General features: G+C 40.5%; 3 protein-coding genes across 7 annotated transcripts in view; 1 reads left to right on the top strand and 2 right to left on the bottom strand.

Moving 5' to 3' along the window:
* The first annotated feature begins 102 nt into the window (after window positions 1–102).
* poglut3 (protein O-glucosyltransferase 3) lies at window positions 103–5,372 on the top strand. The gene is made up of 6 exons (XM_015000688.2): window positions 103–902; window positions 1,708–1,905; window positions 2,312–2,595; window positions 2,678–2,882; window positions 3,981–4,177; window positions 4,326–5,372. The coding sequence occupies exons 1-6, from the start codon at window positions 419–421 to the stop codon at window positions 4,761–4,763; spliced, it is 1,806 nt and encodes a 601-aa protein (XP_014856174.2). The 5' UTR covers window positions 103–418; the 3' UTR covers window positions 4,764–5,372.
* A 271-nt stretch (window positions 5,373–5,643) lies between these two features.
* Window positions 5,644–10,295, bottom strand: rep15 (RAB15 effector protein). Its single transcript, XM_088006405.1, has 2 exons — window positions 8,637–10,295; window positions 5,644–8,540 (listed from the first exon to the last, which is right to left on the bottom strand). Exons 1-2 carry the CDS (start codon window positions 8,874–8,876, stop codon window positions 7,995–7,997), a joined length of 786 nt encoding a protein of 261 aa, XP_087862531.1. The 5' UTR covers window positions 8,877–10,295; the 3' UTR covers window positions 5,644–7,994.
* Window positions 10,296–13,472: 3,177 nt separating this feature from the next.
* Window positions 13,473–27,058, bottom strand: part of ppfibp2b (PPFIA binding protein 2b) — a 62,408-nt gene continuing 48,822 nt past the window's right edge. For 4 of the 5 annotated variants that reach the window (XM_015000684.2, XM_088006402.1, XM_088006403.1 and 1 more), the window contains 18 exons: window positions 24,172–24,286; window positions 22,610–22,671; window positions 22,446–22,521; window positions 22,285–22,367; window positions 22,129–22,196; window positions 21,978–22,043; window positions 21,838–21,898; window positions 20,996–21,043; window positions 19,858–20,020; window positions 17,593–17,728; window positions 17,391–17,510; window positions 16,683–16,833; window positions 16,241–16,352; window positions 16,070–16,158; window positions 15,831–15,953; window positions 15,419–15,544; window positions 15,145–15,333; window positions 13,473–14,380 (listed from right to left, as the gene is read on the bottom strand). In XM_015000684.2, the coding sequence (XP_014856170.2) occupies window positions 14,147–14,380; window positions 15,145–15,333; window positions 15,419–15,544; window positions 15,831–15,953; window positions 16,070–16,158; window positions 16,241–16,352; window positions 16,683–16,833; window positions 17,391–17,510; window positions 17,593–17,728; window positions 19,858–20,020; window positions 20,996–21,043; window positions 21,838–21,898; window positions 21,978–22,043; window positions 22,129–22,196; window positions 22,285–22,367; window positions 22,446–22,521; window positions 22,610–22,671; window positions 24,172–24,286 (2,022 nt within the window). In that variant the 3' untranslated portion in view covers window positions 13,473–14,146. The remainder of the gene's footprint in view (window positions 14,381–15,144; window positions 15,334–15,418; window positions 15,545–15,830; window positions 15,954–16,069; window positions 16,159–16,240; window positions 16,353–16,682; window positions 16,834–17,390; window positions 17,511–17,592; window positions 17,729–19,857; window positions 20,021–20,995; window positions 21,044–21,837; window positions 21,899–21,977; window positions 22,044–22,128; window positions 22,197–22,284; window positions 22,368–22,445; window positions 22,522–22,609; window positions 22,672–24,171; window positions 24,287–27,058) is intronic. The other variant, XM_088006401.1, reaches the window with a different exon arrangement.

The following is a 27,058-nucleotide window of genomic DNA, read 5'->3' on the forward strand; positions in this document are numbered from 1 at the left end:
GTGCATGTAGCTGGTTTGTCCTATTGATGTTCTATAGCTTACTTTTACAGTCACTGTGTTGTCTGTAAAACTCACTATGCTTTAAATAAGCAAAGATGCATTTCATTAGAATTTAACTTTCTTTTGTTTAATGTTTAATTCTGAAGGTAAGAAAAAATGCATGAAGTGCAATAAAACAAACTTGAAGTCTCTGGCTTTTAATGTCGTTAAGAACAGGAAAATCTGATATATGGGAGTCTTGCTTTTGTGTTCCTTTACTTGCACTGATAGATTTGTCATAATTTGTCAGAAACGCATGCAATTTGTTCTCAATTCACTGAAAAATAGTATATTTTTATAATATGACTTATTTTACTGTTTTTCACTCCCCATTTTTAATATATTTAATGTCAAGTTTTTTTTTTACACGTCCTCCTAAATGGATAAAGAGGAAACCTTTGGTGCTGCTTTTTTTTTTTTACGAACATCCGTTTTTTTCGTTCCTACAGATAAGAAACATTTCGTTTTGCACGAAAGAGTTAATGACTATATATCCGACAACCCTGAACGCATCACGAGTAATGCTTGTGCTTCTCTGCGAACATGTCGCCGTAGGACTTTGTATCCAAACTTTAGCGTTTATTTTGCAACTTTCTGCATGCTCGCTTATGGCATTGGGATAATTATGCCGTGTAAGGGAAGCGCAGACTTACTCGCAGCTATGCAGAGGATTTTAATCAGCAACTGTGTTATTTTGGTTGTGTTATTCGGCCCAAACTTACCGGTTTCTGAGAGTGAAGGAATCAGTCCGGAGAGATGTATCGTTTGGGGTCCAGGGCTGGATCCCGACGCTGTTTTACCAGTCCGATACTTCTTCATTCAGGCGGTTAGCTCTGAAGGAAGAAACCTGACTTTATCACCAGGTAAACATCCCGAATACCCTCCACTTTGCTTGCTGTGCTTTTTGTTAAACTGTGCTAGCCCACCGAACTGAAATTATGGATCACTGACTGTGAAGTTGGCATCTGATTCGCAGTGTCCAGTCCAAGTGCGAGACAAAATATTTCGCATAAAATAAATGATTTAAAAATATTCTACTTTACCAGGTAAAATCTCTTTAATGGGTTTTTGTGAGAATGTATGCATTCCCTCTGTGCGCTGAAAACTCTTCCTTTAAATATTTCCACCAAGTTTCCTGATTTTATTAATGCACAACTTGAATGTGAACTGCAAACCACTGTGGAATTTAGCATGGCTTTTTTTCAACGTGATTTAAACATTTTTAGTGTCGATGCTGCCTTGTATATAAATTTCTCACTACAACCTTGGTTTTATTAATATACATCTATATGATCCTAAATCCAAAATTCCAGTCAGTTCTTTACAGCCACTCTAAAGTTATGAAATAAAACAAAAGCAAAGAATTTTTATGAAAAAAAAACACCTTTATTCTGTGCTGAGTTACGGATAAAAACAAAATCTTAGTAGATGAAAGCATATAAAACCTACCGAACTATAAATCTACCACCAAATATCAGGATTTTGGTTAAACTTTACATCCTTACTTTAATTCTTCCATATAGACATGACCCAAAGAAACGCAGTGCTGTCAGAAATCTCATGTCCCGTTTTACGAGGATCTTCTTCAGTTTAGAATAATTCATGTCAGGATTGGGTTGTCTGACTAAACCAGTTTTAAATAACATGAAATCCGTTTGTGTTCTTTAGGCAAAGGGACATTTAAAGTGAAGATAAGTCCTCTCAACAAGGAGGAGTACATCCGCATCCACGTTCCTCCGCCTCTGGACAGAGGAGACGGGTCGTTTCTGATGAGGTACCGCCTCTACGGATCTGCAGTCGAAGGTCTGAAGGTTGAAATCCTCCACCTGGACGCTGCTGTGGCCAAGTCGCCGTACGTCATCAAGGGTGCGTCTCAGCAGATTATACTATTTTTTGAAGGATATTTGATATTTTGAAGTGTTTTTGTTGTTGAAGGGATTTTTCTGTTTGCATTTTTTTTTTAACAATAAAGAAAAATCTAATGCACAGGGTACGTTACACACAGGGTCAGTGTTAAGGAATGGACACAAAAATAAAAATAAAAAATAATTAAATTTAGAGTGTATAACCAAATCACCACACCGTGTTACAAACCTGAACAGTCAGCTCTTAGACATATTAAAGAAACTTACTGAAGTCCCTCTCGTAAGCGTGTTAAGAAAAGTTCACATTTTAGCATGATCTGGATTTAATTTCTGCCCATAATTGGTTGATATTGAACTTTTCTTTCCGCCTGAACGTTACTTTTGTCTCATTTCTTGTTGATCCCCAGGCCCAGTCTATCATGAATACTGTGACTGCCCTGAATCTGACGCCTCCGTCTGGCAGAGCGTCCTGCAGTGTCCTGCGAACGAGCCCCAGATTCTGGCCGACTTCCAGTCCTTCCCTGCCATCGACCTGCAGCATCTCAGACAGGAAGTGCCCCTCAGATTTTCCAACAGAGGGGGGCTCGTTCATTACGCCATCGTTGACAACAAGGTGTACCGGCGCACGCTGGGGAAATACACAGACTTCAAGATGTTCTCTGATGAAATGTTGCTGTCGCTGACGAGAAAGGTACAATTGTGCGGATCGATTGGCTTTTAAGGCCTGATTATCAGAATGTCGAGTTGCCATCTAATATGTTTTGTTGCTTAAGGTGAGAGTGCCCGACGTGGAGTTTTTCATCAACGTGGGCGACTGGCCTTTGGAGACGAGGACGGAGGGAGCTCTTCCGATCCTCTCCTGGTGTGGCTCCACGGATACGCGCGACATCGTCCTCCCCACCTACGAGGTGACGCACTCCACCCTGGAGACAATGAGAGGAGTCACTAATGACCTTCTGTCTGTCCAAGGCAACACAGGTAGCTGGACCGCCACACGGGAACACAGTTGATGGCTCGAAATGTGCGATGACTTGTTTAGAGAAAGCAACTCGTATCACTTTGTGGTAACTCTGGAGGAGCTAGGGAGATTGCCGCTCTAGCAGACTTTGCTAGTAGGACAGATGCATCCACAGATGAAAATGTGGCAAGATTGTGTTAGACTTAATAGTCTTAGCAAAAGGCAAAGCATTTTGGTGTGAAACGTTACTATGACTCCTTCATATTGTGCCTCAGTGGATCTGTAACATGTCATTTAAATGCTAGGAGTCAGAACTGAGTGATATTTCATAGATTTAAATTAAGCTCTTTCAGTTGTAGTCTGAAGTTGTCGCACGTTTCCAAATCATTTGCCAATGTATGAAATTTAGAGTTCTGCTTATGTCATTAATGACCACTAGGGGGCATCAGCAGGCAAGCAACAATGTCAACTACTAACACCTAGTGAACAGCCATTTTCTGGAGCGTGAGCTTCAACTTGTGAAAATATTTTTTCGCACGAGGCTCAGCGGCGTTGGTAAACGAGCAGCAGGCACAAGAACTTGTCCAATAGTTGAAAATGCAGAAACAACAGAAAACTTTGTGCTTCCTTTGGTACGGAACGATGCAGGATCTTTCACTGAATAACAATGTCATCCTCCCACTTAGCTTTTAAAAAAAAAGTATATTTTAAAATGATTCACTGTTAGTCTTCAGCCAACCCTATTTAAATTTATCTGAGTTAAATTTAGATAAATTTAAATTTAACTCCAGTAATGACCAGTATTGGTCATTACTGGGGACTTTGAGCTGCAGAAATTCACACTTTATGTGCACCATTTTCTTTATGGTCTTTGTCTTATTTTCTTATCCACACCTTAAATGTTTTTTTTTTTCTTTTACTAATTACAGAATTAAGAAAAGAACTATAAAATCGACCCAAATCACATAAAAAGAGCATTTTTCCTCAGTTTCTCTGCATGAAATTAGGAAAGTGTAGTAATGGACAGAGGAAGGGAGTTTTTCTCATTTCTAATGTACCTGTCGGTTGCGTATTTCTGTTTAGTTCTTTCTTTTAAATAATGCCGGTTTTCCTGCCAGGTCCCCCGTGGGTTAATAAAACTGCGCAGGGTTTTTTCCGTGGTCGAGACAGTCGGGAAGAGCGTCTCCATCTCGTGTCTCTGTCCAAGAAATCCCCAGAGCTGCTGGACGCCGGCATCACGGGGTGGTTCTTCTTCAGAGACAGGGAAAAACAGGTGGGCAAAGCACCGCTTGTGGGATTCTTCGACTTCTTCAAGGTGAGAAAACGTAGAAGTACACGCTAGTTAATCCGACTTTTGGTTAACAGATACAAATCTGAGTTGGATTTCCGTCTTTAAATTGAAATTTCGAAAGCAGATTTGGGACCACGTTGCATGCGGTGAAACTTTGTGCCTCCTCTTTCAGTACAAATACCAGGTAAACGTGGACGGAACAGTTGCGGCGTATCGGTTCCCGTACCTGATGCTGGGAAACAGCTTGGTTCTGAAACAGGACTCGCAGTACTACGAACACTTCTACGGACATCTGAAGGCGGGCGCTCACTACGTTTCCGTGCGGAGAAACCTGTCGGACCTTTTGGAGAAAATCCAGTGGGCCAAAGAGAACGACGCCGAGGCGGCGGAGATCGCCCGGGCGGGACAGGCGGCGGCCAGAGATCTGCTGCAGCCCAGCCGGCTGTACTGCTACTACCACCGGGTGCTGCTGGCGTACGCCGAGCGCCAGGCGGGGCGGCCGACGCAGCAGGCCGACATGGAGCTGGTGCCTCAGCCGGACGACCACACGGCCGCATGTACGTGCAGGAGGGAAGGTAACAAAACAGGATCCAGTAAGAATGAACTGTGACTGCCCAACCGTAGTTAGTTACAGCTCCATTTTTTGTGGAAAAAAAAAAAAAATCCTTGCTGACACAAAGAGGGAAGCTGATGAGTTTTACTGAAGTTTATAGGAAACTTTTCATACTTTTATAAAAAAAAAAAAAAAAAATCTACAGGAAGTTGTGTATGTAAATAAAGAGGTTACTTTTCTAACTGTGCCTTTAAGTTAAAATGTATAACTTTAAGTTTACTTGAAATGCAGCGAAGTGCAACATTTTTTTTATGCCTGTGGGTAGAATTGTGTATGAGGTGATCTTTTTATTTTACCATATTTCTGACTAAAAGTTGTATTCATGCTTCAGACTGGCCCAACCAGAGTCCTGACTGAAATCTGGGGAGGCAGATAAAAATTAGGGTGCTGGAAATGAGGCCTTCCATCTTCACAGACAGTAGAGAGATATAGTCAAAACATCAGTGGAAACGTGGAAGGAGATGCTCCGCTAACAATAATGTTTTGATGGCAGCAATGCCAATAAAGATTTTTCCAATCATTGAGAAGGATATCGTTTTGTTGTTTTTTTTTTGTTTGTTTTTTTCCAATGCCATTTTAAAAAAAAAATAAAATTAAAAATGAAAACTTTTTTTTTTGCCTCCAAGTTTTTAAGGAATGCCTGCCTCAGTTCCCGTATGAAACGGTTTTCCTGGTTGAAGGAAAATAATTGTAATTTGAAATCTGCCCAATAAGTTTGGGCTTAACCACATGGTAGATAAAATACAATTAAATAAAAGTTGTTTTCATTGCTTTCAAAATGGTAACCATGCACAGAATCTAAACAATGAGTCCAAATCAAGGTTTAATATACACCGTTGCATCCTTAGCTGAAGGACACCGACACAGTATGCTGCGCTTTTGGAAACTTGGAAGTTTAATTAAAAAAGAAAATCAAAGTAACAATTTGAAAAAATTTAAATGTCATTTTAGATCCATCTGTGCAGACCCCATTCTACTACTTAAATCGGCAACTTTGTCACAAAATGCCAAATTTATTAATGACTTGAGTTATTATTGGTTTCTGTGGACTTTTCATGTGTCATTTCCTCCTAATATGTTGGTAATGCTTCACATTCACACAAACTGCTAATGCAGCCTTCAGCTGGAGCTGTTGCGGTCTAAACTATTTACAACAAGAGCCTCCTTAATATTAGGACTAACATTTATTTAACACTTGTGCAAACAATAGCAGTCATTGTAAAATTAACTGGGCCTATGCTGCAGTCCTACTGTGCACAGTTGAAATAATACATATTTCTTAGACAAGCAATGCAATTACCTCAACATGTATTCCACGTTATGGTCGTAGGTGCTTCAACGAACTCCTGAAGTATCCCACGTGTGAACATTGGTGCTGTTGGTCGCACAGTGGTGTGATTAGACATGGAAACTAAACAAAATACATTTTGCGTGACAGCAGGTAGTTCAGTGGAAGAGCCAGTCCACAGTGCAAAGAGGCGACGGTCCTCGACAAGCTACGCCAGGTTCCATGTCCTCTCTGCCCTTCCTGTCAAGCTGCTGATGAATAAACGCTACGAGTGACACAAATCCTTTTCTAAAGACACACTTTGTGACCAACTTAGCAGCAAATCACATATTGCGAGACTAACTTAAAGTAAAACCAAAAGCCATGTTAAGTCATCTCTTATAAAAGCACCTCGTGAGACGGACTGTAATTCTATCTGCAGCTGGTAAACATATTAAAGTTACAAAGCCACTTCCTGTAACCTGTCTCTGCATACTGCAGTAGGCAGGTTGTTGACTGTATGTGGTTTTCATTTTTTTTTATTATTATTATTATTATTAACATTAACAAACATTAACAAAAACAGACTTTTTTCATATTTGAAAAGAGCTATGTGTTACTAGAACAATTTTGGGACAAATGTAAGGGATTACCTTCATTTGTAATGGGTAAAATAGATGGTAATAGTAAAAGTGCACAGTGTTTTGTGCACAATTAGGACTTTTGAGGTGCAGTTAATTCACAATTTTACATGCATCTAAAAGTTTAGGACAAAGTAAAGATCAAAATTGTTGAACATCAGAACCCTAGAAATATTTCACCTTTATTATTTGTTACTTTTTCCTTTACTTGATCATAAGAAAAAATGTTACAATTATTTTTTTTGTTTTAAGAGCTACTTTCATTTTTTTTTTTCATTTGATATCATTTCCAATGAAGGAATTAAGTCCACAATGATAAGTCTGAGTTTTCTGCTAGTTTATGCAGCCAACATCGATACTTTCTGGTTATATTTTTTATTTTGAGCCTAAACCGTAAATGAGTACAGACTTTTCTCTTTGCTCTATAAAAACTCAAATTCGTGTCAGTTTGGCAATCATAACCTCCTTCGTTACCATCTTCTCCACTCTAAACCGCTTTGTACGCTAAATATTTATAAATCCATGGATTCATAAAATATTTACTGAGTTAACTGAGAATTATCATCATGTTTGTCCTACACCCCACTGACTGAGAGGTTTTAATTCACATATGGGATTTAGTTTGTTTATTATTTAGCTCTAAATTACAACAAATGTCATCTCAAGAAACTTTACAAGACGAAGTCAAGTTTATATGGAGTTATGTCTGTTTAAATGAAATATAAATCCATCCAATGATAATCCAGAATAATCCAGTCACATTCAGATTCATCTACAGTCCAATATGACCTAAATCATACAACAGAAGTTCAAATAAATAGTTTATTACTGTAGCCTTTATGTCTTTATACTCCTAGCAGCCATATCTGATGTCATGGTTGGGAAGGACCCACAAAATGTTGAAGTTGGAAATCAATTTGTCGCTCTAGCGTGTTTTTCTGAATTTGAAAATTAATGGAATGCACTATAGTGTGGATTTCCAGACCGAATCAGGAAAACCAACATGCTGTAATTTGCAGTGTCTTTGTTTTAGACTAAGTCAGCTGTTGTTAGGAATACAAGGTGTTAGCTGTCGATTTACTTACATTGTATGCATTTAACTAGTAAACAACATGCCATGCTCACTTCTTCTTGACCAATTTTAAAACCGACTTCTACTGCTTTGCAGCCAACGGCTACGGATGTGATCTAACTAATGCAGCGCTTTACTTTACTTTTATAGTGTATATTTAACCTGAACCTTCTCAGTGGCCGTCTATTTTTATTGGCCGATAAACTTCCTACATTAGTCCTAACCGCATGTGTCAGTTCCTCAAATCTTCAGCTGAATTTAATCATTAGAGTGAGCGCTTCATCCGTTTTCTTTGTGAAAACGGCCTGCATCATTCCCAAGGGCGTATGGAAACACCTCGAACCTTTGAAGAAGTTCTCAAGTAGAGCTCTGTCTATTGTGTCACACTTTCCAACAGCTGCCGCAAAGTTGTTGCTCAGGACGCCGTAGATATTTGCCTTGTCATCCCTTCTTCCAAAGAACAAGAAGAGGGCGTAGCAGTCCTTGCCGATGGCCTTGCAAAACTCCACCATGCGCTCGTACGCGTTCTTGTTCCTGGACTCCTTCCTGGCCATCTGGATGGACTCGCTGACGGGCTTTCCGGCGGTGGCTTGCTCTTCAGCTTCCTCTCTTTCGGGCAGGTGGAGGACCTGGACTGCGATCTGTACTTTAGGGTTCTTGGTGGGTTTCTCCAGGATGGCCCAAACCCAGTCGGCTCCCAGGAGTATGCGCTGCTCGGGTGTCATGGCCGTGCAGTTGAAGGTGTCGGTGAGGTCGAGGTTAACGCTTTGAGTGATGTAAGTCATCAGAAAGACCTGTTGGGAGAAGGACACGTTTCAATACCTGCATTCAAACAAAAGTGTCATTTCCTGAGAGTTTTGACCGAGTATCTAAGTGATCTGTGCTGCCACCTGAGTTAATGCCAGAGGACTCGGCTGTAGCTTTCCCTCTGGATCTTTGAAGACCAGGTACTCCTGGGTTCTGGTTGATGCAAGAGAGATGCAGTTGCTAATAAGACGTGTGAAATCGTTGGGGTTGACTGGCGACATGCTGCTGTCCAAGGAGGGCTTTTGGGGCGAGAAGCGTTTTATAAAGGAGAAGAAACTTGAGTTCTTATCTTTAGACGTTGTGCTGCTAATCTTCTGTCCCATGTTCGAAGCTCAGACGAGGACAGAAGATCAGAGGCTGGTCTCTCTGATGCACTGAAAGAAGGAATTTGTTTAAACTACAAGTAGTTATATGTTCCTATGGGGGGGGGAAGACTTGTATGCTGAACACCAAATAATTTGATCTGCCAGTGACGTATCTTTACTCACCAGGATGGGTCTTGAATTTCCTCCAGTATGGATTGCTGTGCCTGTTTTTGGCTCCTGTCTGCTGCCCTGCTGAGATACACAACGTCTAGATGCGCGTCAGCCCGTGTGCCGTTCAATGTAAAGCAGGGACGATCTTAGGTGCTCGACTTTTAGACGAATACAGACGATTCGCGGGAGGAAGAGTTAAAACTGCGGCAGCTTGGGTGTGGCGTTGGCAGCTTGGTAAGTCAACAAAAGATTCTTGTTACAAGTTAACTGCCATCGGCATTAGAAGGTTTCGATCGGCAAACAAAATGCTTAGCTGCCCCATTTAAAGGAAACACAACTGGAGACATTTGGGTCGGAACGCCAGTTTTTAGTTTTCTGTACCTTTTTTGTCATTTTTGGCTTTATTTCTTAGTACTTTACCCCCAGTATGATCCTAATTATGAAAAGGTGGCCTGTATGAATAGTTCTGTAACATTCACATGGACTCATCTCGATTCCCTTGTCTTTCAGCTGTTCTCTGGACCTTTAGATTGACTGAGTTTATGTGGCTGCCACAGAGCTCAGATCGTTTCCCCTCCATTGCTGCGCCCTGGTTTTTATGAGGCTGTCTGTAGCCATCACCTTATCCATGGTTCTAGCTGCGCCTTGTCTTCGATTCACGTTAGTTTTTTTTTTTCCACAGAAGCACAAACCCAGAAGAGTTTGCACACAGATTTGGTAAACTTTTGTCTAGTTCAATGACTCAAGATCATCTACAACCTTCAGGTCAGAATATGGAGTAAACATGTTGGAAGAACAAAGCAAGACGTCTAGTCAAATTTCAACAAACTGATGTTTATTTTGGGTAGTTTTAGGCATCGAGTCTTTGTTTTAATTGAAATCTGCTTTTTGTCCATCTTAATCTCATCAGATTCCTCTTTAGCTGACCTGTATTTCCTCTGATGAGCCAACAAAAAATGTACACATCGCAGTGGTCCGTATAAGTAACACACATTGACAACGGCTGCATTGCATCGTTAAAATCGGAAAGCTGTTAAAAATCTTTTAAACGTTTGTAAGAAGCCGCGGCTCTTCGCTGGCATCCGAAGGTGTTTGAGTCGGCCTGCTGCGTTTCCAGTTTCTCTGTGTCCACAGAAGGACTGCAGGTGTTACATGAGGTAGCAGTGGTTACAGGAAGCGAGCGGGACCGACTCCGCGCTGCAGTGTGAGGCCCGCGGGGCTGAGCCGGCCTCGGGTCTGGTAAGCCGATGGCGCCGGAGCGTTCGTCCCCTCACACCAGCGCCGTTTGTGACCGCCTCAGCTCCCTCCGCAGCTCGTCCTGGCTCAGCAGGTACTGCAGGCAAAGCATCATGGGTGTGTGGGAAGGCGTCAGGGAGGCTGGGCTTTGCGTCTGCAACCGAGTTGGGATCAGCTTATGCATTTTTAGAGCACTGATCAAATAAGAAGCAAGGCGCTTTTTCTTTCTTTAATGCAAGTTCATTTATTTGACAAAACATTTGTAAAGAGAAAGATTTGAAGGAGGAAACCTGATGTATGAAAGTGACTTGGAGTTTAATATATGAATATTTACTGTATTATAGTTTGTCTTTTTTTTTCTTTGCTTGTAAGGCAAGACTTTCTTGTAATATTTTGAACTCAATAATTCTCCAGGATCTTTGAAAGACTGAATTGATGAACTAGTGATATTTTAACAAACAAGGCAACTTAGCATTACTTTTAATTGGATATTTTGATCTCTTTTTGTTACCAGTACACTGTTGGTCAGAATTTGTTCTTGTTGCTTTAGTTGAATTAAAAAAAAAAAAAAAAAGACACTTTACCAGAAACAACACAGGATGGTTGGACTATGGAGGTAATTTTCTAATGATTATTAGCTGAAAACTTGCAATTAGCAGTTCTCAAACTTTTCATAACAAATGCTACAGCAGGACTCAAAAAATGTTTTTCCAATTAAAATAAAATTATATTGCCTTTTTTGCAATCAGGCTCTAGAGAGATTTCTGAGGCTGCAAAAGGAGCAACTGCCATCTCTGGACAAGTTCATGGTTCCTCACTGATGTGCATTTCTCTTTCCATTTTGTAAAGAAAAGCCAACTGTCATCTTTTAGAAAAACCATGAGCATTGTTTGCATTCAAATTGTAAAGCTGTCCCAATGTTCACTTATCTTGGCATTTGTGTTGGTGTTTAAAAACACTTCTATTTGGGTTTGGGTACGAACAAAGGAAGCACATTTTGACTGTTTTCAAACTGGGTTAAACAAAAAGGTTCTCCTGCCATCACTCACATTAAGCATTTGGCATGATATGGTGAGTTAATATTCATCAGTACAAATGGAGTGTCTGCATAAAACAGCATGAGATTAAGTTATGTTATTGGATTAATGTTGCAACATTTGCACTGCATTTACAGAAAGTGAAGTATATCTACAGTGCATAAACACATTTCAACCTGTAACCCTCAAAATATTGAGAATGTGTCAAAGAAATCTGTGACTACATAATGACTACATTATCTACTCTGTTCTATTTTATGAATGGTGTTTGTTTCTTTCTTAAACACACACCAGTCAACAAGCTGTATGAAAGTGGCCAAAATCCAAAGAAAAACTGGAGAATTGTTGATCAAAATCACTTAAGATAACAAGTCTAATAAATTTGAACTGATCCCAAATCAGTTACACAAACAAAATTATTTTAGCAATGACCTGATTTTTTTACTAAAATGTGAAATGAGCGTTTTTGTTGTGGCAATCGCTCAAATTTTCAAGATGTCAAGGCTTCATTAAGGCTGTCATGATCTAAAACAGAACCAAAGCAAAAGAACCACAGGTGACTGTCGGCAGCTAACAAAAAGTACCACATTGTTTTCTTGTAGAAATGGTGCTACAGTCTTATTTTCACAGTGTTTTATTGTCATTCTGCTGATCTATTTTTTTTTTTTTTTTTTCAAAATAATCAGCAGAAGTTTCCATCTGAAAGATTCGAGCTTCTGCTCCTGCAGACAATAAGCAGCGAGCTGCAGGAGACATTAACCAGCAGCTTGTGTGTGTTGGGGCTTACTGTGAGGTTGTTGATGCTTTCAGACAAAGCTTCTATTTGTAAAATGGTGCTCTCTGCTTTCACCATCTGTAACACACACACATACACACACACACGCACGCATGACTGTAACAAGTCACTATTGTAGACATACATGGCTTCCAATAAAAATACTTGATTGTAATGCATGAATGCAGTTCCAGACAGAAGTCTGTGTCTTTTCATCATTGACGTATACATCATATTCGTTTTGAATTTTTTAACTACACAGTTAAACTCCTGTTTACTCTGTGTGCTGGTGATACAACAAACATGTCCAGTGATTTTTAATAAAACAAATTTGGTGCCTTCATTGCAGATTTTCTCAAATTCCCACAGCAGAGTGAAGTAACTCATATCGGCTCGAACCTGTACATAAATGCCCACCAGTATTTGGATTTAAAATCCATTTGAGTTGCCTCTCGACCACATGCTTTTTGTAGCCATCAACAACCTTTCAGCACATTTATGTCTGGATATTTAAATGCTTTTTGTGGTAGAATTGCTGAGGTTTATTTGCATCGCTTGGTTTCATGAGTCCAAAGTTTAGTATTCTAGCTGATTAGAGATTAATTTGAATAATTTATGTCCTCCTCCATTTTTCCACCCACTTTGTACAAAACCGACCATGCTGCTACTGCCACCGTACAGTTATGCTGTTGTAATGTTTAAAAACCTTGCAAAGGTGGCCCAGAATTGCTCCTTGCTGAAGCGGTTAAATGCTCAGTCTTCACTCCGTTTGACCGTAAAATGTTTTCTCCAAAAAAAACGTTTAGCACAACCAAATGGTCAGCTGCAAAATTTTTCAGCTTGAAGGCGTAGAGTTTAGCTGAAGTTTTTGTTGTTGTTTTGGTTTGTTTTTTTAGGTCAGCACATTCCCACTCACTGATCAAATAAAATTCAGTCTTGGGCATGTCACTCTAGTGTTTGGGTTATCAGGCTCGTGTGGAACGAATTGTTCAATACAACCTCAGAAACCCAAAAACGAGTGGCATTCATGCCAATGAGTGCACGTTAAGCTTTTGGCTGAAACTGCATATGCAATCTGAAATGGAGGTAAAGTCCTACTTTGCTGACTGGAATCGGGATTTTTGTACCTGCAGCCGCATTGTGAGCCATGCTCATGCACTTCCATGTCACCTTTAGCAGGTACGCCATGGTGTTCAGGGCTCTGACTGGTTAGTGGAGGCTGAAGGCATGATGGCCACTGTGACGATGAGGATGGTAAAGATGAAAGCAGGTTAGTGGCTGATGCAGACTGCTGAAGCATGCTGCCACAGTAAATTTGTCTTTTTCTTCATTTTGATGGTGGAAATGTATAATGCAATGTGATTCGTGAAGAAATACTATGAAAGAAGAGACAAATTTTACACACAAGATTTATTTTACTTAAATGATTTTTTTTAATATAAATCTTGACATTTACAATTTTATCTTAGCAAAATTTCTTTGCTATAAAAATACTATTACACTCAGTTATGAAAATAATGGTATAAAAATCAACAATCAAGGTATCAAACAAAATATGCTGTAGTATCATTAGTCATGTAGTGACATAAATATTAAATAATATCCCTCCATATATTTTATGCAAATATTGCACAAGTTCCTCTCAGACTGGTAGAATTTATTTATTTTTTTTAAATCATGCAGAGGCCGACTTCTATTGAAAAAGATCTACTGGTGGCGCATGACAGCCTCAAAGTGTTCAGTAAGGCCGTTCATGTATGTTGCATGAATTTTTGGAGTTGATGCAACAGGAGTCCAGAGAAAGGCCTTGCCTTCTTGCGATGGATGGGTTAGGTGATTAGGCGAAAGTCAGAGGTCGAGTTAGTGAGGCTTATTGTGAAGCAGATGTTTATCGGAGCGTTTCCAGGTTTCTGGAAGAGCGAGGCACAGGGTCGGGGGTGATGGATGGAGTCTAAGGGAGCAGGGAGAGGTCGGGCTGCAGTCAAAGGAAGCAAAGCAGCAGCAGTAGGGGATATCTGATTGGATGATGGACAGCTCGAGAGTGTCCGTGGCGTTATCGCTGGGGTTATTCATGGTGACGTGTCAGCTTTGCTCTCCTTGTGCCCCACCTGGTCCCGGGTGGGCTCTCGGTCCAGAATGGGACTCAGACCTCTAAAGCCGGCGTACGGACACATCTGCACCCCGTTGGCCATGGACTGTCCTGACTCGGGCGACGAAGTCTCTATGGGACAGACGTAGTCTGTGGACTCGTCCGGCCGTCTCCTCCTCAGGTTTGTCAAGTGAGAAAAGCCCAACTTCTTTGGCTGTAGCAAGGAGAGAAAACAAACAAAAAAAAAAAACATTTAGTCTTCAAATTAAATTGCACAATGAAAAACGTTACAAAAATCAAACCTTTAATTTGAGGGCGTTTATTCAGAGGACAGAATTTATTGGGAAATGAGTTTCTAACAAAGCACCGGTCCGACAATTACAGGTGCATCTGCTTGCTACAACTTTTACTATTAGGTCTTTTTCTCGTTCATATCCAATGGGTGTTTGCAGAAAATGAAATACAGCAACATCTGCAGAAGTTTCATCTAAGCCACTGCAGACAGAAACCCTGTAGCACAAAATGCAACTACTTCGATCAGGGGAGACAAAACATACATTCTCCCTCTGACAAATCTATTTTGGGGTGATTTCAGCTCTGTGGTTTATTTAACATACAGGCTTGTATATAATATGGCTTTAGCATGGAGCTTTAAAAATGCCCAACTATTTAAGACCCTAAATGGTTCAACTGCAAGTTTTCTAGTAGATTATTATTGCATTTTTATTGGAGTACTGAAGGACTCAGAGCTGAGGCTGCAGCATCTTAGAGCCTTTCAGAAAAAAAAAAGCAGAGGATCCTGGATTCACACCACACTCGCAGGATTAAACTGAGAAGAGCTCAGAGCTTAAACTGAGCTGACATACTGACGTCTCACCGCAGATTAAGGTGTTTTTCTTCATGCACAAAAAAGGAGACGGGTTACCTGTGTGTGTTTTCTTGTATATGAGGCGTTTTTCAAAAATAGTATTTTCTCACCTTGACTTTAGCTGTGATGCTGAGTGGGGAATATCCTGCTGCTTCGGTGTACTCCCTCTTCTCCTGCTGAGCCTGTACTCCCACCAGGTTATTGAAGTTGGTGTTCAAGTGGCGCCTCAGCAGCGTTTTTTGAGGAGAGATGTTCAGCAGCATGGCCATTGTGTCGGAGTTAAACCGAGGTTCCAACATCTATTTGAGGATAAAAAAAAAAAAAAAAGTAAAATGTTTTCTTTATTTATTTTTTGTTTGATCTGCAGTAACGATGGATGCTCACTATCAGCCCTCCGTGTACACCGCTGCCCCTCAGGTTGGGCGCGTACTCGGCCAGGTCCACAGACCTCAGCCACTCCATGACCCGGTGGTTGGACCACTGCACCACTTCGCTGGGGCTGAACTCATTCTGAGACACAGAGGAACAAGAATGAAGTAGCTCAGGTTGGAATAAAATGTTTTTTGTTTGTTTTTTATGTCATGATAAAAACGCACAAGTTAAGGCCTGATTTGAGTGTCTGTTAACCATCACTTTAATAGAGGATGTCGTGAAATCCTTATATATTCACCAACAGTGGTGCAACCATGCCGATCCAATTCAAACACACATTGAACGCTACATTGTACCTACATAAGGAAACAAATGAAGCTTTTTAATCTTGACAGACGTTTTTGCACACACAGGAATCAAATACCTCATTTCCAGGTCTGCGTTTAAGGCAGTTTGGGTTAAATCTGTTGACATGAAGAACATGAATGGCACACTTGATGCTGAGATGATGCAGCTGGCTGGTGACTTTGAGAAACAACAGATCACTCTGAGATGGGAAAGAAGAAAACAGAGCAGGTTGTTCATCCTGTAAAAGCAAATTAAATGTCCCTCGTGCTGCTTTGTGCTGGGTGAAACCTTCAGCTGCAAATAAAAAGAACTCACCACAGTGAGGTACTGCAGCATGTGTCCATCCACTCTGCCATCATTAAACTGATCTTTGTACTGAGGGAGGCCGATGTCATCAAGCCAACCTGGAGCAAAAAGTGGATTTATAAAGGAAACCCATTGGGAAACAGCTTAACGCAACAAAGTATTTTGGAATTGATTACATACGAGTGACCCAAACATAATCGAGCTCTGCAGATTTTTCTGGCCGTTTGCTGCAGATGCTCTTCAAGGACAGCTGGAGCTTCTTCCTGTGGAGTGGATTCTTGATCGCTAGCTCCTGCAGATAAAATGGAAAGAATTAAATAAAAAAATAAAAACCAGGTCGGCTGAGAACCAAAGAGGAGTCGAGCTGATTTATGAAGCTCATGAAACAAACGGGCAGCGTTTGTAATTAAGAGCAGTAAAATTCACATTGATCAAGATGCAACTAAAAAGCTGGCTGAAAAGCAGAGATGGGCGTAATTAAATGATCAAACGGGCTGACGGAGGCAACGATCAGACAAGACGAGCTGAAAATTACACGGATACACCTGCAGACGTTTCAGATTGTTAGTGCCCCAGATAACATTCGTATGAAGCGAATAAGAATATTTTGTGCATGACTTACCTTCTCTAGGTCGTGTGGGGTGGCCGCCAGCAGAGTCTGACCACTGCTGACCCAATGGTGAGCGAGAACGCCATACTGACCAAGTCCGATGTCCTCGAGCCAGTCGCAAACCTGCTCCGTGCTCCACTTAGAAAATGGCAGCTTGAGATCTCTGGTAGAAAGACACGGCACAGTTCAAAAGTTTTCAAATGAGATAATGTTTGTTTTTTGTTTTTTTTTGTAATGCTTGCACACGACAGGAACAGTCTGCCTCAAGTGAAACCTTCTCAACATGTGTGGGAGCCATGAAGTGCTACATAGTTCCTACACTGGATCATTCCACCATCCCACTGTGTTTATGGCCATTATTTCCCCAAGCATGCATCCATGAAGCAACCCCTGAGTTTGGTGACCTTTAAACTGCATGACAACAGTTACTTCCTGCTCCACTCATGGCTGTGCCTGTTGCAGATGCACCAGCTGCTTGCAAACAGAATCATTTATATATCCGTCACTCTGTTCCAGCTGCACTAAATGATGTCCAAATACGTCAAACGTCTGTGGAGGCTTAAACTTTTTGACCATTCATGAATGTGAAACTGAAGTTATCTTCTGCTGGTGAAACAGCAACTTTTTCACTTCACAGAAGTTAAATGCCACAACTTAGTTTAGTGTGTTTTCAGTCTAGACTTTTGGTTGACTTTATTATAAAATAAATAGATTGTGCACCGTGCTTTCCCTGAACGGGCCAGTCTCGGCCCAGCTGTAGCTCGGAAGCCTCCCCTCTTGAAGTCTCCCATCTCTGGATCGTGAACCTGAACTGGGCTGCCCGACTGACTGCGACGAATTCTGGACACAAAAGAAACGATGATACATTCGTCCTTTTCCATGCCCACTTGTTGTGTCTGTTCTGTACAGCTTTGCCGCTTACCTTCCCCAGAATTTCTTAATGCCTCTGTGACTCTTCCTTTTCTCAGGTGAGACAGGTGACTGTTGTCCAGAGTCCACTCCAGAGGACAGCGGGGACTGATCTGACAGCATACACTCTTCCAGTTTCCCTGCGTGGTCTGACAGGCATAAACGGCACAAGGACACAAATCAATGCAGTTTCATTTTATTTTCCTTGATTCGGTACGGGCCGAAAACCGTAAGCTCGGGTTGAAAGACAAGAGCAACCTGTAACAAGATTCAAGCTTGAATTAGAAAAGTCCATTTTCTACTCTTCCAAAACTGGCACATTAAATACATAAACCCCAAAAACAACCTTGAGATGGCTACCAGATGTGATTTCAGGGAAGGATCACAATGAGATGCGAAACGACCATGCAAACAGAAGGCAGCAACCACCAACAAAACATGATGGGAAACAATATCTGAAAAATAATCAGAGTTGAACAATGGAACTTCAAAGATGAACACAACAGCAAAGATATGCAAAGAAGTCACAAAGTGCCAGAAATGATCCTAACTGAACAAACTCAAGAACATAAACACTGCAAAAAAACTGCTGGTTTAAAAAGAAGAAGAAAAAAAAACTCCATGTTTTGTGCAGAAATAGCTTTCTGACTGTAAAAATAACTCATTCCAAGCAGGACGCTTTGAGCACTTTTAGTCATTTCCCTGATGAGATGCAGTACCCACCAACATCATAGAGGTCATGTTTCCCTGGAGATCCTGAGACAGTGGCGGTTAGTGCAGCGAGAAAAAAGCAGGAAGAACAAAGCAAAGGCCGGCATTAGTCACACCTACTTAGTCTTCAAAATAAATGCTGTGTACATTCTCCTTTTTTACAGCTATGGACATGCAGATTTATGAAGCTCTGCTTTTTCCATTTTTAAACTCAAGTTAAAGCCAGTGTTAAAAGTATCTGATGTTTCAGTTTCACTTTCATTTCCAGACTTACTTTTTCACATTAATATCTTGCTCTGAACTACAGAGCAGACTGTGACAGAAAAAGGAAGTCAGTTCATGTCATATTTGTTCACTTTGGTATCCTTTTTTCAGTCTGATCTGCCCACATCCTTTAAGTCTGCACTCTTCGTCCTCCAGTAGCCCTTTGATTTGCCTCCTACTTTAAGCTCTGGCTCCATAACAACATAAACAGTGCGGCGGCCATGAGCTTGTACGGCGAACTTAAAGTTTTAGCAAATGCTGATGTCAGAGAAGGAGCCAGGGTTTATCATCATCGGCCCTCTCGAGTCAGGAGGGAATCCTACTAATCCCTAGCTTTAGAGCTGCTTGATCCTCAGTGAAAACCTTTTCCCAGTCCGACTCTGCTCACTTTGGAGGCTTTACTGTGACAGGGAAAATCCTGTTTTCTCCCGGAGCCTAAGTGCTGTTTTTGTTTCCCTGACTTCGGAGCGGGAACAACAGTGAGGACATACAGTACCTAAAGCTGGTGCGCTGGCACTCCTGCACCGAACTGTTGTCAGAACAAAAAGACCAATCCGTTAGCAAGATGACAGGAGAAGGGGGGGAAAAAGTGAAAAAGAGCACAAACATGAAACAGTTGAAGCAGAGTAGGTCAAAAAGAGTTGTACATGGAGATTATAATTAGGTTTTTATATAAAACAGTTGCTTGAAACAAGCAAACTTGAGTTATATATGCTCTGTGTGTTAACTAATATCCTGCCAGCAACAAAGCTAGTTGGGCACCCAATAGGTTTTAGCTTTTCCTCAAATGGGGAAAAACATGTTAAAATTGCACAAGCAAGACCTCTATGACCCATAGGAGTCCCACTTTATAACCTGAGTTGACCTGAATCTGAGAAGTTGACAAGTGGCCTTTACAAAACAGAAGGACTTTAAGTCGGCCCTTTTTGTCCATCGTCATAAAGTAATACTGTTTAAAACAAACAAAAAAGTCCCCACTTGCATTATCCAGGATATTTATACCAAATAAACAATGTTGCTTTGTCATGACACAAAAAAACAGCAGTAGCAATTTTTTCTCCCTTCCTGTCAATTTATTGACAGTAGCGTTATGGTACTTTTTAAAGTTTGTGGATTTAGGTGGTCTGCCAGGGCTGTAGCTCTCCTTGTGGTAGACAGAAAGCATGTCAATTTAATGAAATAAAACGTTCCACTGAATGACAGACCATAGAACACGCCAGTCCACAGATTTGCTTGTTTTAAAAATAAGATTACCATAAATCCATTCATATCATCAGGTTGAAAACATACCATAAATACTCACCCAGGGTGTAGTCTTTGCTGCGGTGGTGGGCAGGGGAGAGCTGGACAGGAGATAAATACTCTGTCTCTCTGCCTCTGGTGCCGTTTAGCTCATCCTTAGATTCTTTCTTTTTACTCAGTTTTCCTGGCAGAGTTTGGTACTTGCTCGGCTCCATTTGTGGACTCTGCAGAGTAGAAAAGCGTACAATTTAACATTTTTAAGCCCTGGTTTGCGATCATTTTAAATCATTCACCGTTATCTAACAACTGTATATATATATGTGCATATAAATTGTTGTGCCCATGATTCACAAAACGTGTGGCGATCCTCCTTTTTAACAAAAACCATCCTCATGAACACAATTGCTATTTCAAGTATCTCTAGCTCTGATATTCTCTTAAAAAGCATGTTTTATCCACTGAATTGTGTTTTGAGTCCATCTTTCTTAAGGTGAGATGGCCTTCCACTCCATTGCATAACAACATGTCCTTTGGAGGTTGAATGTTTGACGATGCAAGAATCTGAGCAGGCATCAAAGTCAGTGGGGGGCTCTGAAGGAACGACTGGAGAAAGGCCAACAGACAGAAACAGCTCGGAGGCAGCGATGATGCCGAGCTCTGCAGACAGCCTCTTCAGGTAGGTCTTAGCCCTTTTGTTTGTGTGTGTTTGCATGTGCGTGTGTGAAAATGTTTTTCTCCTGGATGTCATGCATAGGAAGCATTTGCTTCTTTCATAGAAGTAAAAAAAAAAGAAGAAGAGAAAAATCAGGTTGCAGTTCATTAGAGACCAAAAGGCCAAAGTGCAGCTGAAGTGTCATGTCACAATGTTTTGGTGCAAGTTAAGTTTAGAATTGGGGACACATTTGGTGTATGTAGGTTTTTGTTTTTCTTTGCCATTATTAGTTGAAGATCAATTGTAGCCATATACATATAAAAATAAAAGGAACAGATTTTATTTCTAAAAGGTGACATTGCATGGAGCTCAGTTTATACAATTGTGTGCAACTGTTTTGTGGCATCCCTCATTTCTTTACATCCTATAAAAAAAGCAGCGAAAGCCAAAAGAAAAGCTCTACAAACTGTGGAGAACTATTTAGCTTTTCAAAAAGCGGTGAAGCTCGCAGTGCGAGGAGACATGTCGACATGCAGCGGATCAGTACCTCTGCCCCTACGTCTGATTCAGTTTCAGCTGGCTGGATCACTCCAGCCTGAAAGTAACAGAAAGAGAGGAGGAACGAAAACATGCAAACACACAGAATTAGCAGGTTAGCAATCCCAGAGATTAAAAGAGTGTGGATCAAGTCAGGACCTCTTTACAAAGGATTAAGACTTCGCAGTAAAGAAGAAAAATCAACAAGAATGTGGACGACCTTTACAGATACATAGACTGTCTTTTCTTGGCTCTGTCAAGAATTTACTGCAATACTCAAACTATTTTGGGAAAGCACAAAACTGCACAGGGAGGTCCTGGTGGTCCCCTATCGGGATGGCAGCACATTGGTGTTTTGTTGTGGCATGGTGGGTTTGCAGTGGCAGCTTATGTAGGACATGCAACCTGTTCAAAACAGGATGCATTGTTCATCAAGGGAATTTGAAGCAGGACTGGTCACACTAGGCTTAACCTAAAACTCCAACTTCGTTATAGAAACGCTGCGATGGCAGTAATCCAAGTTAAAATTCTTGCCACCATTGCTGCCAAACTCATTAAATCCAGCAGAATCCAGTAGACAGAAGAAGTCAAACAACAATCTACACTTATATATATATATATATATATATACATGCAGAGAGAACATTTTCTAAAACTTTCACCATCCAGCTACATTTGGAAACCTTGGATACTGGTCTTAATCCAGTGTAAAGGGGCCCTTAGAAAGCGCTGAAGTAATGTACTTCTAGCTGAGATATTAAAAAAGAATGATAGGAGCAAATATAGAGAGCTGCATTTGGTTAATAGATTAGTTGCAGAGTTTTAAAAACTGATTAGTATCGGATAAGAGACCTTTTGAAAACATCCACTTTGCAACTCTTCGAGACTGCTGGAGAGTAATCTGTGTCGATGCCTGGAAAATAAATCAGGATACGTTTTAGAAAGCTTTTAAACTGTTGCAAGTCAAAGTGATGAACTGCTGCAGAACTTACAATGATCCATTTAAGAAACTTGCATCACCAGTAGTCACCAACGAAGTTTCCATAGAGTTCTGGAAACTGAAAAGACATGGCAAATGGAGTTAGTTACAGTAATCAAAATCTAGTCGGAGTGTTTCCTCTGAACATAAAAAGCATTTTTTACCTTGAATCAAGTTCTCTCTGAAAGGGAGATGGACACAGCATGAGTGGAGAAGATCCCCTTGATGACATCTGTGCAAAAATAATAAAACATTCATGACTTTAGACATCAAACTTCAAAGCCACTATGCAGACTTTCTTCATTTTTGCATATATTTACCTCTGATTTGATGATATCAGAATGAGCTTTGTGTGTGATGGCTTTTAACTTCAAGCTGCCACTCAGCTCCTCTTCGCTACTTCCTGTTGGTTAACATCAGGAATTATTAATGTTACGTTGTGGGTCGTTTATAAAAACCCTACACAACAAACACGCCTTACCATGTGTAAGTGACATCATTTCCCTCACTTTTCTGTACTGACCAAGCAGGATAGTCAGCTCCTCTATACGTCGATCCTGTCATCACCAAATTCAAATAACATGTTTTTTTTTTTAAATCAAAGAAATACAACCATGATGCCAACAGTATAAAAATTTAATTCACCTTTTCATCATTTGAGGCCAACAAAGACTCCATCCCCACCTTCAGCCTCTGGTATTCTTGGTCTAAGAGTGAAAAGGAGACGCTTTCAGTGGGATCTTGGACAGCTCTCATGTAAGTTTGTTCACGCCGTCTGATGGGTGCCTGGAGCCGTGTTGCAGACAGATGTGACAGCCATGCTAACGCGAATAAACAAGCAAAGCAAACGCATGGTGACAGCACAAGTGGCCACACACCATCACCTGGAACAAACAGTGCAGTCTGATGACAGAGTAAAGACGAATGAGGTCAACACAAAAACCAGCCTGTATTCACTGTCCCATAAGCATCCTTTAAATTACTGACACATGTTTTAAAGGAAACTGAAAAGGTCAACTAAACTAAGTTTGGTTTAGTTGACTTTAACTACCACTAATTTAGAGCTTCATTACAAAAAATATCTGATGTCTGTAGCTCCTCAACTGTGCCACACTGAAAGGGTTTTTAATAATTGGGGCTTTGCATCATTTTTGTTGGAACAACTGCTTCATTGCATTCCTGCTAATTCAAGCTAAATCTGACATAAACCGATGCATTTTGAAATAAGCTGGTAACTGGAAGGCGACGGCTTTCAGATCGACTAGCCTGGTGGAAATAAAAATATATACAGTTTTACAGTCAGTGATGCCACCATACCTAGGCACTAATAACTTTAAAAATAAATCAAAATAGATTCAAATGTTTTCTTACACATCTGTGCCATGTTTCATGCAATTTATTTATATTTTTTTTAAACTTTCTCAAACCCTGCTGTTAAAATTTCAGTAAATTTTTTGTTAAAAAAATCCTGATATTGGTAGGTAGAGGAAAAGTGTCAGAAGTATTATTTAAATGACTGTGTTGACTCTCTTGAGTTTTGTGTCTGAGAAGAAGTGCTGTGGAATATATCTGATTTTAAACTAGTTTTTTATTAATAAGATGATGACCGTAAGACAATGATTTCCTCTTATTTAATTAGCTAGATATTAAACTTAACACAGTCAAACAGTGGAAATTCTGCATTTCTGTGTTTTTATTTTTACCAACTTCCTAGATTCAATTGAACCTTATATTTTCAACTAGCAGACATTACTTTTTACAGTGTGCTGATTTAAAAGGATGCAGGAAGTTTTTGTGCTTTTTAAATGTTTTGACACACAATCTTTTCTGGTCCGGTCTCAAATCAAACAGGTCTCCAGAGGCCAGATCAATAAATTATCAATTACTTCCATTGGTTTTTTTTCTAATTTGCTGAAATGTATGTAAACCTTAATTGCAGAACGTTTGGTTGGAAACCAGATCCACGAGAACATCAAGCTCACCATGCCTTACATTTGCTAATCAGCTGCTTGATATACACCTCCTCTACAGCAGAGGGCAGCAGAGAGTCAAGAACAGGTAAAGTACTTGTCAGAGGAGAAAGGGACAGTTGGTTATGTGTTAAGAGTAATCAGAACTGACAGTCTTGCATTTCGCTGGCTGCCTCTCACATCAGCGCTGACTGATGCGAGCCTGTGAGGGTGAGTCAGGTTGTCAGCCGTGCATACCTCTCTCTGCGTTGTTGTTGTTGGCGGTGCCGCCTCTGGCCAGCAGCTGGGTCTGCAAGCATTCGATCTCCGTGTCTTTAGAGACCAAAAGCTGCTGCAGCTCTGAGATTTCTGCCTGTGAACAGAAGCAAAGTAGATAACTGTGAGCTGGCTTGGAGTTCTGGGTCACTAAATATCAAACTGGGTTTGAGGTGACCAGTGTAGCTGTAGTCTTGGCTAACCAGTAGCAGATACCTCAGCGAGCCAAGGAAGTCTCCCATAAATTTTCGCTAAAGCCAGGTGAGGTATTTTACTGTTCAGCTTCCTGTAAACTTTATTTTCAAACATAGTTTTAAAAAAAATGGAAGAATCCTTCTGTGGCAATGAAATTTGTAACATTAATAACCATCTGACAAATGTCACCTCTAACAGTCAGTAGTATGGCCAATGGGTCCCGGTGCTCCCTCCCTGAAAACTCTGGGGCCAGGACGTCTGATTTTCATGGTGATTTTAAATGGAGAGAATCTGTGAATAATATATTTTTAGGTCTAGCCACTGATTCTCAAGATACAGTGACTCAGGCATTCAAATAAAGGTTTTTTCATCTAAACCGTTCAGTTCTAGCGCTGACTTCACAATTCGGCTAAAAGGTGAACATCCACCTGAATCGCAAATCTTTTGCACACAATAGGATTTTTTTTTCTTCGGGGATTGACGGAAGAATTCAATTTTTGTCTCATCAAACTTCCATTTTCCACCTATGTTTTATTTGGTTTTCAACTTAACAATTATGTCATACTTGAGTTAGTCTGTCACACCAAATCCTAATAAAATATATTGAAGTTTGTTGTGGTAACATGACAAAATAAAACTGCATACGACAGTGGTACAATAACTCACAAAATCGAAATGTAGCAGTACTAGAGCCCCAGCTGAAGGTTATCTGAGGGCCCCGTCTGGCTACTTCTTTGAAAACCTACTGTACGTGCCCTGAAATAGTTTGGAAGTGGGACCAAAAGCAATGACTTGTCTACTAATTGCTTCCACTGGGAGACGACCCCAGTGGAATAAATAATTTCACAACAAAATTAACAATTTCTTGCATCTTTGGAGCTAAACAAAAATGAGAATCTAGATATTATTTACATAAAGCAAGGGCATTCCTGAGCTAGTTGATCAGCGATGTTAAACAGTTTAACAGGAAGCGCTCATTGTTGAGCTGCGAAAAACAGGAGTCAAAAAAACAGGTTGATGCACAGACGTTTGTGGTTATTCCGGCATGCTATGAATGTAACTTAATGCCTCTTAAATCTGCTTTTCAAAAGAAGCATTGATAATACGGCAGAAGTCTAAAATGAAGGAGGAAGCGGCTAAAACCACAGAATAATTCAAAGGGCCCACAGGCTCCACAGCTCATAGTTCATAGCTCATGATGTTTCACTTTTATTTTGGTGTATAGAGAGGTGAATAAAATATAGTTTGAAAACAAGTAAAATGATTCTACCAGTAAATGAAATTCAATGAAAGTCATTTGGATTCAATGCTGCTTCTTTACCAGACGTAGCAGAAATAAAACCTCCAGGCCGACACAGCTGATGCGTTCACAGCAGCATTATACGGATGCGATCCAGGCAAACTTGCATATAAAAAAGTGAGGGCAGGAAAATTGATCTTAAGGAGTCTGTTTCTGGACATAATAGCACATAGACATGCTAACTTCAACTTTAATAAAACTAAAAGTAAATACATAAGAGTATTGAACAACATTAAGTTACCACAAGGCAGGGGAACAACTGAGTTCATCAGAGAAAAGAGAGGCTGTAAACCTAAAATAGCACAATTAGGATGACAAAAGGAACACTGAGAGCAAAGAGAGACCGCACTGTTGGAGGAGACCTCAAAAAGAAGAGGCAGGCGGCAAATTGAGATAAAAAAAAAAAAGAAAACTCATAAAAGTGATGGGAGCGAAGAGCAGAAGGAAGAGGAGGCACCTGTGCGCTGCGCCAGCGCTCCTCCCAGTGCTGCTTCTCCAGCTGTGTGTGCTCCACAGTCAGCTTGAGGCTGGACAGCTGGGTCATGAGCGACTGGTAACACACATGGAGAGAGTAAGAGATGGAGAGCTGGAGAGGGGATGGTAGGAAGAGAGTAATCACGGGTGAGGGAGGGGGGAAAAGTGAAGAGAGCAAGCCACAGAGAGGAGTTAATTGAGGAGGAGAAGAGAGGACAGAGAGAGTGAAAGAAGGGGAAGGAGAGGAGGAAAGGAGCACTGTGAGCACAGAAAAGCAACAGCAGTTTGACCTTCAGATTAATCAGGAGGAAGCAACGTGTTAGAGATTTTTGTTGTCGTTTTTAACTTTGCTGCTCAGCAGGAAAAAACATCCACAACTTCTCTGAAGCGGCAAAATAGTTTTAACAAATATGGAATAGATTCAAAAATAGAAACGTTCCAATTTGAAACAAATGTAGACCAGCAATGAACTTTCAAATAATTTAATTGCAAGCTGACGCAGCTACAGCGGCACAAGTGAATCGACCTTCTTACAGGCATTTATTAAGCATCAAATAGTCAGTGCATACAGCGAGTTAGGGTGAAACATTACAAATAATTAGTTTTATAAAGGTTCATTTTACATTGGAAGGTGGCTGGGCGGTTGATTCTAAGTTTCACATTTTCACCTTAAAAGTTACAGAATTTCCAGACACAAATCTTCAGAGCTCTTCGTACATTTCAAGCCATTTTCATAAATCAATTTGTGAAAGATGGATTTGGTTGGATAAATAGATCGGGATTAATTAATTCCAATTTTAAGCAGCTTTAATATCTGCACATCCCGCATATTGAGCCACAACTTGATGTGACAATCTGGCTTTATTTGAATCAGATGTGCTTCAAAAATAAATGGAGTTA

This window comes from Poecilia mexicana, unplaced genomic scaffold (assembly GCF_051168715.1).
Source record: "Poecilia mexicana isolate PSO_F unplaced genomic scaffold, ASM5116871v1 scaffold_6, whole genome shotgun sequence".
NCBI classification, from domain to species: domain Eukaryota; kingdom Metazoa; phylum Chordata; class Actinopteri; order Cyprinodontiformes; family Poeciliidae; genus Poecilia; species Poecilia mexicana.

Bases quoted from the DNA above. Each gene is read 5' to 3' on its own strand.
- poglut3 (XM_015000688.2), top strand. From the start codon at position 419: ATGGATAAAGAGGAAACCTTTGGTGCTGCTTTTTTTTTTTTACGAACA. The intron at 2,596-2,677 runs GTACAATTGTGC...TTGTTGCTTAAG, and splicing joins TGCTGTCGCTGACGAGAAAG to GTGAGAGTGCCCGACGTGGA. The intron at 2,883-3,980 runs GTAGCTGGACCG...TTTTCCTGCCAG, and splicing joins GTCTGTCCAAGGCAACACAG to GTCCCCCGTGGGTTAATAAA.
- rep15 (XM_088006405.1), bottom strand. From the start codon at position 8,876: ATGGGACAGAAGATTAGCAGCACAACGTCTAAAGATAAGAACTCAAGT. The intron at 8,541-8,636 runs GTGGCAGCACAG...TTCTCCCAACAG, and splicing joins GTCCTCTGGCATTAACTCAG to GTCTTTCTGATGACTTACAT.